The following is a 10512-nucleotide window of genomic DNA, read 5'->3' on the forward strand; positions in this document are numbered from 1 at the left end:
ACTTTACATAATGTATTTAGTAAACATAAAATTTAATTGTGCAAGAGTGTAAAATAATTGTTTTGAAAATGCGGATTGCGAACCTACTCTTTGTTTTCTTTCTGCACTGGCGGTAAGTGTGTAATGAAGCAGGACACTCTGGAAACGGTTATTCGAAGTCTTACATAAACTTTAATTAATACTTTCCAGGCTTTGAACGAGAATGAGAGCTGTTTTATGGTTTTTATCATCGCCTTATTCCTATGTGTGACGGTGTTCAGTAATTTGACTCAAAATTAATACTGATGTCACAGAGTGAGTCTGAAAGTGACATATGGGAATACAAATCTCTTAAAAGGAATAAAAGACAAACGACATCGAGTAAAGACGGACCACAGCGACGGAAGTTGGCAAAGAAAAATCCAGACAAAACCTTCAGAGGGAGAAGATTGAGTACTGAGCCCAAGACAGCCAATGAAATATGTACATATAGTGAATCTGTTCAAGACACCAGTCTGGATGAACTACTGGCCGAATCCGCCGTAGCATCCACTTCACAGTCAACCGAAGTGCATGATGGGCCATCATCACAGCAGCCCTCTCAATCCAGCGGTTACTGTCCTGTCTGTCAAATGCCATTTTCCATTCTGGTCGTCCAGACAACACAGTGGCATGTTGCTGAATGCCTGGAGAACCCTGGAAACACAAGTAAAGGTAAGCTTTTATATCAATCTCTAACATGTATTAGGGATTAATGGTCAACCTAATATCCTTATAATATAAACATTTGAGTGTAAAATGTAACATGTGTAAGTGTTGTCTATACCAAGAATACAACAGGCTGGTGTTTGAAAGATCGCAAATAAATAATAATAAAAAAGTGGTCAGTCATTGTTTGTTAAGAGACATGATCCCGGCCCAGGTCCTGGAGGACCTTCTGTTCCCAGTGGAACTTCAATTCAGCTAATTTATACACCCTACCAAGTTAAAGTAAATTGTGTTAGAGCAGGGAAAGCTTTAAAATGTGTCTACAGGTTTCATATCCCAAAAGCAGGGTTGTGAATCTGTGTATTGTGTAGATAGTAAGGTGGTACAGATATTGGAGGCAAGTTCCAAGCACTTTATATAACAGCCTTTGGATCCTCATGGTAGTGATGTTTTGCCCTGCATCCTCAATTCTTCCTTAATTTTTTGTTGTAACTCTGCAAAGTATGACTCATTTCTGGTCTCAAGAATATTATACAAATTTGACTTCCTGTTTCTTACAGTATATCTTTCTGCTGGTTTTACAATATGTTGTGTATGCTGGTTGAAGCAAAGTTGTACTCAACTCCATGATCGTATACCACACAAATCAGAATACCACCCCTTTAATGTGTCCTGTATTGTAGGTCCTAATTATATAATTTTTACATTTTGTCTTTAAAAATCACAGAATGCCCAGATGGACTACAGTGCTCTTCCCCCGATCCAAACCACTACAAGAGATACAGCCACTCTCTTTTAGCTCACAGTCGGGCTTTAAATGCCACAGAGGCTGCTTTTTTAATACTGGGCAACACGCCCAGCTTCCATCATGAGCAGAAGACATTTAATAACGATACCTTTATTTATAGTAAAGATAGCTTTGTGGACAGTGCTGTCAATCTGTCCACTGCATCCAGCCAGAGTGCCTTTCCTACTCATGGATCTAGAGATTGTCCTACTCCTGTCCGTCCTAATGCCTTCCAGCTGTTGCGCTCACCAGGGCTTGAGGATATTAAGAAAAAGAAAGGCTGGTCAAATTCTAACAAAGGATCTAGATCTCAGGCCTCATCTCAGGAATCTAAAATTAGGATGTCAACCCCGGTGAAAGCAGAAAATAAAAGCCATGCTGTTCAGACCAGAAAAGTAAAAGAGCAGCCATGTACTTCAGGTGAAGATGATTATATATCATACTCTCCTCTTTCTGAGGTCACTGTTCAAAAGGAAAGGAAGCCGATAAAGAAAAAACTGTTTCACAGTACAGTGATAGAGGACATGAGTGAGAACGATGACAATTCTGATTCACTGATCTTGTTCAACGATAGCACAGTGAGCGATGATGATGATGATGATGACCTGTTTGCTGATGTCTTAGATCTGTACAAAACCGAGCCAACCAGAAGCCAACCAGATCCAGTCATTAAGGAGTCTTGTTACACCTGTGATCAATTTAAGACATTAGAGTCACATGAACATTTGAAGAGTTCCAGCTGTTCTGGCCCTACTGATAGACCTCATCAGAAAAGTTCCCTTTTTAGAGACTCAAAAGACATGCATGTAATGAAAGAAAGGGAAGATAATCCTCATCTACCATCTCCTCAAAGTCTGGTCCTGGAACGCCTTCGTGAAAGCATATCAAACTCTGCACAGTTTGGCAGCTTCAATTCTACTTGTGTTGATGTGAAGTCTGAATTTTTAAATAAGGAAATGTCTTCCACTCAAAAAACCATGGCCAATAAGAAACCAGCTCTATCCACAAAATCACAAAATCCCCAGACCAAAGCAGGAATGTCTGCCTTAAAGCAGACTGATATTGGAGTCTTTTTTGGCCTCAAGCCTTTAGAAGAAAAAAGAAATGATATTGGGGCAAGTGTGGAAGAGAAACTCCAGGTGAGCTCTGCTTCAGGGAAGAGCTCAGGAGCTACTGAGCGACAGACTAGACGGAAGAAGATCACGGCAGTGTCTGGAATGACCACGGCGAGGGAAGAAGCAGAAGAAGGAGCTGCTCATCCTACACAAACAGAAGGCAACAGCGGAGTGAGGGCATGGGGGAGGAAGAGGTGGAACAGAACAAGAGCGACAGATGGTGGAGAAGAAGAGCTCAAACGATGCCCGTTCTACAAGAAAATCCCTGGTTAGTTGCATTGTTAATGTTTGTTTGTTTTGACTTGCATGCATTGTGATCTACTTCGTTCAAGAGAGATATAGTTTTGTACTGTTTTATTTCTTTGTATTAGGAAAATGGTAACCTTTTTATACTCTCTTTTTCCCTCTTTTCACTAATAGTGTATTTCAATATGTACCATATTGAAACTTTAAAAAATTTTTTATTGCAGCACTGCTTTGCTTAAAGGAGGCTTTGACCTTTGCCACATACACATTTATACATGCACAATGTTTTAACAACTGTGCAACATGTAAATAAAAAAAGGACTGAGATATTGACAGTAGTCCAGAGTTAAAGTGTTGCAGTGTCATTGTCACTAAAGTGTTCATGTGCAGTATTAAAGAGGTGTTAGTGGCAGTTTTGCAAAGAAATTGTGCAAATCAAGGAAATGTAGACAGAATGGCTAGTTAGCAAATGGTTAGCAAATCTACATTTCATTCCATTCATAATGGAAATGTGTCTTCTGTGATTTGTTGGTCATTTTGTGCATTCTTAATTTCAGGACTAATGCTGCACTTACATAGTGAAAGGTGGGAGTTTTGGGGGTGAAATAATTAATTCCAACCTTCCATGTGGAGAAAAGTTTAGACAGTCATAGTTTTACCCAGAGGCAAAGCAACCACCTATATAATTAGTCAATACTTTTATTCCTGAAAGATTTAAAATGAAAATTTTATTTAAAAAAAAATCAAAGTTTCATGATGTTTGTTTAACCTGTTTGTTAGTTTTCTATAAGAAAGTATGCCAGTGTGTGAGTGTTTAAGATAATGGTCATTCTTTCTTGACGTAAATGGTGTGAATTTACTTAAGGGCATTAATGGCCATTTAGTGGCATACTCTAACTTTTCGTCTTTAGTCACTATCCTATAATGTGAAGGGTGTTGACTTGATTCTGAGTATATTAACGTACTCTTAGTACAGAGCCTAGTCTAGACAGAAGATGAAGACTTTATTTGGGCATTTTCTTAAATTACATGTGTGAAGCATTTATTTATTTGTATTTTTGGGGGTGACTCGAGTGCACATTTTGCAGCAATGAGGTAAATGCTTTATGGATTTTGTTTCCATTTTGTTAATAATTTTGAATTCGCTTGTCTTTGCTCAGGAACCGGATTCGCCATTGATGCTTTTCAGTACGGGAATATCAAAGGTGTTACAGCCTACTTCCTCACACATTTCCACTCCGATCACTACGCAGGACTGAAGAAAACCTCCTCCTTTCCTATCTATTGCAATAAAGTAAGCATATTTGTCAGTCTAAATAAATGCACATTGGCCATGAAGAAGAATGTGTATGCCTGTTTTTAAAGACTTAAGCAAAATTCTCAGAGCAATTCAGACTTTTTTTTTGCTGAGATATTTTCCTTTCTGTTGAGGAGAATTGCAAAAGATTAATAGGAAGTCAATCGAGCTCTTCTTCTGCCTTAGTAATTGTGGCACTACCATTCATCATTCCTTCTTTCCCATTATTCACCTGAGTAGTAATGAGTTTCTTAGTGAGGTTTGGTGCCTGTTTTGTCATGCTTGGTTTGGTTGACTGTTTTGTCTTGGTAGATAACAGGCAATCTGGTAAAGAGTAAACTACATGTGGATGAGCAGTATATTCATATTCTTCCCATGAACGAGGAATGCGAAGTCGATAGTGCAAAGGTTATCCTACTAGATGCTAATCAGTAAGTTTTATTGCTTTTCATTTTCATCAGTTACTTTTTTACTAGCTGAGCTCCGTCACTCTCCCTGTGTTACAGTATCATGGATGACAGTAATTTGTTTTCTGTCCAGCTGTCCAGGGTCGGCCATGCTGCTGTTTCTGCTGCCAGATGGCCAGTCTGTGCTCCACACGGGCGACTTCCGGGCTCATCCGTCCATGGAGCGCTACCCAGAGTTGCAGAGTATCAGGATTCAGACGCTTTATCTGGACACTACGTGAGTACTTGGGCCACATGCAGCCCACATCTGTTCATTGCTCTGGACCAACTGAGACAGTTTGAAATCTTGGGCTCTGTTGCTCTACACAGTTTAACCATGAGGGAGTCTCATTGGGCAGCGTGTAGGCTATTCAGTGGTGGTATAAACTTTAGGCCGCTGCTGTGTTTTGAATGTCACAAGCCTTCATTAGTAGGGGTGCTTAAATCCCATTGTTGATGCGCTACCAAAAAGATCTGTTTTTTTTGTCAACACCTGAATGAGATGCTAATGAGAGAGTAAAACATATAAGCCATATGTTCATCTGATTTTAAACTGAATCACATTACCCCTCTATAATGAGTATTAATAATCTTTGCATAGGTACTGCAGTCCAGAATATGCATTTCCTACACAGCAGGAAGTGATCACCTATGCTGCTAACACAGCCTTTGAGGTAGTCACACTCAACCCTCGCACACTGATTGTGTGTGGCACCTACTCTGTGGGAAAGGAAAAGGTGTTCTTGGGTGAGTGATGTTATATTTGCTCTTCTAATATTCAGCCATATTCAGCCAATTCATACATTCTCAGCAGTTGTCAGGAAAGAAAAGAATCCTCTTTAGTGAACACAGCATCTGCGCTGATTAAGTGACGTGGCTGTATAAAGGAAGGATTAAAGGGAAATGTCAAAGATAATTCTTTCTCTCCTGATGTGTCCTTGGCTTGAGATGAATTTCATCTCATCCAACTTTTCTTCCTGTCTACAATCCTATTCCTGCCTATTTTGAACTTGTGCCGGGAGCTCTTTTCTTTAGTGTCCTCATGTGGCCAGTCTTGCTTTACCTTAACTGCCTTCAAAACTGAACTTGTGGTAAAAAGATTTCTTCTTTTTCCAACCCCTACTAGCCATTTCTCAAGTGCTGGGTTCTAAGGTCTATATGTCTAAAGAGCGCTATAAAACTATGTGCTGTCTCGAGTCGGAGCACATCTGCCAGTGTATTACCACAGACGTGAAGGCAGCTCAGATCCATGTCCTTCCCATGATGCAACTCAATTTTAAGGTGAGCTCAAATCAATCTGGATTTTAACAAACAGTTTTGAAGGCATTCTGTGTTACAGAAATAAAAATGCAACCTTAAACTGTTAATGTGCTAATCATAATTAAAATTAGAAAGTGCAAACACAGCACCAGTGCACAGATACTTTGACATTTTATATAATTTCCATGCTGTGCCAGATTCTAAAAAGCGCTGTGTTTCAGCATCCTGATATGCTGCGAGTCATTTATTCATAAAAATGCTGATGGAAGTGTTGACTCTACTGGTTTTAAAGAAAAGCATTGTGCTGTCTAGTCCCTAACAGACAAGAGGTGAAATATACTACACTAAGTTTGTAGGCTTTTTATTTGTTTAATTTATTTACTGTAGAGCCAAGAGCGACAATTGTTAATGGTTAGCGTAGCATTAACAATTGTCATTTGCTATCAGAAATTGTAAATACTATTACTCAGAAATTGTGGTTAAATATGTTTGAATGTATTTATTTATTTTTACAGAATTTAAAAACATACCTGAAGAGGTTTTCTGCTACGTATGACCAGCTGGTGGCCTTCAAACCCACGGGCTGGACTTTCACTCAGGAAGTGGGTTTGGAGAACATACAACCTCAAATCAAAGAAAACATCAGTATTTATGGTATGCAGTTGTTTTATTTTTGTTTGTTTTGTTTTTTGTTTATTTCCCTATTTACTGCACCTAATGAACATGCTGCTCTAGGAAACTGGGTTTGAGATGAACCAGTAATTTTTATTGTGAGGAGGGATTCAAACTAAAAACTTTTTATGACTGTGTTGGGTGGTATAAGTGGTCTCGAATGTTTAGTCATGATATGTAGCTTTCCTTTGGTTTAAAGCCTTTGGACTGTGTTAAGACACTGGCATTGCGATGCTATGACTCAACACTGACTTAAGGCTAAATTGAACAGTCCTTTTTCAAACTCTGCATGTACTCTGATTAGATAAATCTGACCACCTGCAGGATCCATGTTAACAAATTCAGTGCATGTTTTTGTCTTTGAGTGACTGGTTCTTATTCCTAATGGAATAAACTAATGGAGTGTTCCAGTGTGCTTGATAAAACAAGGTTCGATATCGGAATGTCAATATTCTCGTAATAAAAGCTGTGTAGTTTAATGCTGCAACATTTTAAAGAAGATCCTACACATGTTTCACAGACTGTAGTTATCTGTTATTGATTATAATGACTGCTCTTTTTTTTGCCCGCCCATTACCCCTCAGACCAGTCCCCTGGGAGCGAAACCCAGAGTAATGGCATGTTTATAAAGAATCCAAAGCAGTTGATATAAAAGGCTATTTACTACCTTACTGTTTTCTCTATTTGGTTATCATTTAAGGAGCCTTTTTTATTTTTTATTTTTTTATTTTTTTTTTTTATATAAACTGGTGAGCTTTACAACCAGGCAGATTTCATGGATTCCATTGAGAAGTGAAAACACTGCGACTGATCCCAGAGTCCTGCCAGATATATTGACGCTGTGCTATATTAATAAACCCATCAACCTGCCTGTTCTTGCAAATGAGACTGCGGGTCACTGACCAGCTGTTCGTATACTTTGTGGGGCACCATAAAAGGTTCATTTTAGCCTGTTGGTTAAAGACAGTGAGTGCACACATGCACATACTTGAATGCATGCCAAGAGACACCTTCTTTCATTAAATACCATTTGACACTTGCTATGGTCACCTCCTGGTTGGCACTCTGAGTGTTGGTGACTTCATCTGTGAAGCAGCGAGATGGTGGAAAGTTCCTTCGTTACATATGTGAAATAGTCAGTTTGAGCAATTTAGCAGTTGGAGCTCTGTCTGGCCTGGATTGTTCTCTGTAGATCACCGTGTGTGTACTTTGGGAGCATAGGAATCGGATCTCAGTTAAGATCATCAGCAGCGCTTGATTGATTGCTCAAAATCAGTAGGTGGCAGTAGCGCTACCTTAAGTGATTCTCATCTGCAGGATTCAGTAGTAGGATTGATGCATTCTCATCAGTGAAGTACATAATGATGAGAATCACTCTAAAAGAGAGCAGTATCGGTGACTTGTTGGCTAAGTAGAAATTTGGCAGTTGAGTATTGTAGGCACTTACTTGGATCACACCCTAAATAATGATGCCATCCTTCCACAAGAGGGTGCAAGATCAACACTGACTGGTCATAATTTACTATAGAAAAAGGCTTCAGCACTTGTTGGAAACACTGTCCAAGTGGTGCATCCAAAAGAAGTAGACACACGACTTTATAAGTGGTCTCCACTCGTTTTGTAAAGGAACATTGAAGCATTGATTAGGTTGATAGCCAGGTTTATGTGGGTCAGTTTGGTTGATTAGAGGATGTGTGACTTTGTTACTACAGTGGAACCCGGTTATGTCGATGTCCTAGGGGGGTGCCAAAAAGCAATGAGGTAACCAATGATCGAGATAAACGAAAATCAAAATGGCGGCAATATATTAACGTGCTTGAAATTTCTTTATGTACATGATGTGCGTTAATAAATGAGAATGTGCATGCACGTGTTTTTGAAGGTTTTTTATACACACCAGCGTTGCCGCGATTTGTTTGATGAAGGCATGCTATAAAAATACATACAGTACATGTTTGTGTCAGGAATCCACCTGCCACGCCCCCTTCGGCCCCCTTCAGCGTGGCAGGTGCTTTCTCGGCCGCTTTCTCTGAAGCTCTCGGCTTCAATCGCGCACATATGGTGCTCGTTTATCATCCTTACCAGCTCCTATTTAAACTTCCACACTCTCACTGTCCGTTATTGGTGGTATATGTTGGTTCACGGCGGTCGTTGTTATCGCGCATGCGTATCCCGGTACGTGTCTTCCCACCGGCACTCTCTCAACGGCTGCTCTTTTCTTCCCAAAGCCGCGCTGCGCCCCTACTAACACTACGAACACTAGCACTAACTAACAGCAGAGATTCACCAGTATACAATACAACACCTGTAGCAGCTGTAAAACTTGATTTTTCCGCCACTTCCGCGAGTTCTTCTGCGGCTGCACCGAGATAACCGACGTTAAATGGCAAATTTTTCCCCCCTTGTGCTCGAGATATTAGGGTTCGGCGACATAAAAAAGTCGACATAACCGATAAAAAATGCTTAGAAAAAGCGAGAATTTGGCGGTTCCACTTCAAAAACGTCAACTTAATAGGGTTGTCGAGGTAACCGAGGGCGAGATAACCGGGTTCCACTGTATTTGCTATTACATTATTTCATCACTAGTGATCATCTAGAAAGAAACTGGCTTGGTGGTCCACCAATTTGTCACAGAGCAATCACTTCCTATGGTTGATTTTCACATTTCAGGCTGCCACAGGCAAGAGTAAAGAGTAATGTCTTTATTTTATAGGTTTATCTTGGCTCTACCTCTACCCAATTATGTCTGCTTTGCCTTCTTTCTAATCATTTTCATATATAATTGCTGGCTTTTGGTTTGGCTTAAAAAAATTTGTTTTAAGTCTGTAAAATATTATTTAGATTTTAATCTAATTATGGCTTGTCTATTACAGGTATTCCATACAGCGAGCACAGTAGCTTTTTGGAGCTGAAGCGCTTTGTGCAATGGCTGCAGCCACTAAAGATCATCCCCACAGTGAACGTGGGAAGTTGGAGTAACAGAAAGGCCATGAACGACTGCTTCCGTGAGTGGCAAGATGAGGTTAAAGCTCTAAATGCAGGACCAAGAAGTGACCATAAAAAAGGCTCCTGTACAAGACAGTAACTGATCACTGCCTCACCATATTAGTGTTGTTTATTCAGACTTCAAATTTCTGGTTTTGAACATAATCAGACTTCTGATTTGGACCACCTTTTTATAGTGATTTATTTTGTTTGTTTTTTAAATTCCTGCCTTTGCTGTGTTTTTGTGGATGCCTTTTGCTCATTCTCGTGCAGACAGAGGAGACGTTGTTTTTCACGAGTTACCAAGCAAAGTAATTACTAATGAATGCACTAAATCTACTGTTCATTCTCAGGTGGATTAATGCCTGTTCCAGTACATTTCCTGTGCCATACCTCTCCTTCATTGTCTATTATTGTTTGAAAAGATTTTAAATATGCATATATGTGCAAATAAATTTGATAAATTATGCCTAAATCTTGATGTTTAGTATTATTGGTTTAAATAGTTTGTCTTGCACAGCTATCATAAGCTTTATTATTATTTTTGTAGGATAATTTAAATGAAATCAGTTGTTTTAATGCAGCCAGTGCAGAGAAGCCAATCAACCTAAAGATGTGCTGATGTCCTTTTGTACTGTATATCTAGAATTAGGATATTTGAACATTTATTCCACTGAGACATCATTTTGAAATGTCAAATATAATTAAATAAATTATAAAAAATATGCAGCAGTTATGTTAAGCTGTATGGTTTTAATGCAGGAATAAATTGATTAGAATGTAAGCAGCATATCAAAATATTACATCTTGTTGACGTCTAGGAAAATGATGGTTTTCCAAGTACATTTTGTACCGGTGAAAGTGGCACAATGTTCAGAAAGTTTAAAATTTCCATGGCTTAACTTGCCATCAAATACAAACTCTCATCTTAAAATTTGAAACATTAGAGGACTTCATAAAGTAGTTCTCCCACAGGCAGAGGATTGCAGTGTAATTGCTGGATAGCTGGAGAGTCTG

The 10512-nt window shown here is 39.2% G+C and overlaps 1 protein-coding gene across 1 annotated transcript; it reads left to right on the top strand.

Moving 5' to 3' along the window:
- Positions 1–87: 87 nt before the first annotated feature.
- On the top strand, positions 88–9970 carry dclre1a (DNA cross-link repair 1A (PSO2 homolog, S. cerevisiae)). The gene is made up of 9 exons (XM_046853624.1): positions 88–693; positions 1415–2857; positions 3996–4129; positions 4445–4563; positions 4673–4816; positions 5180–5325; positions 5705–5859; positions 6354–6492; positions 9384–9970. The coding sequence occupies exons 1-9, from the start codon at positions 285–287 to the stop codon at positions 9593–9595; spliced, it is 2901 nt and encodes a 966-aa protein (XP_046709580.1). The 5' UTR covers positions 88–284; the 3' UTR covers positions 9596–9970.
- Positions 9971–10512: the final 542 nt, after the last annotated feature.

This window comes from Silurus meridionalis, chromosome 7 (genome assembly GCF_014805685.1).
Source record: "Silurus meridionalis isolate SWU-2019-XX chromosome 7, ASM1480568v1, whole genome shotgun sequence".
In the NCBI taxonomy this organism is placed as follows: Eukaryota; Metazoa; Chordata; class Actinopteri; order Siluriformes; family Siluridae; genus Silurus; species Silurus meridionalis.

Bases quoted from the DNA above. Each gene is read 5' to 3' on its own strand.
- dclre1a (XM_046853624.1), top strand. From the start codon at position 285: ATGTCACAGAGTGAGTCTGAAAGTGACATATGGGAATACAAATCTCTT. The intron at 694-1,414 runs GTAAGCTTTTAT...TAAAAATCACAG, and splicing joins CCCTGGAAACACAAGTAAAG to AATGCCCAGATGGACTACAG. The intron at 6,493-9,383 runs GTATGCAGTTGT...TGTCTATTACAG, and splicing joins AGAAAACATCAGTATTTATG to GTATTCCATACAGCGAGCAC.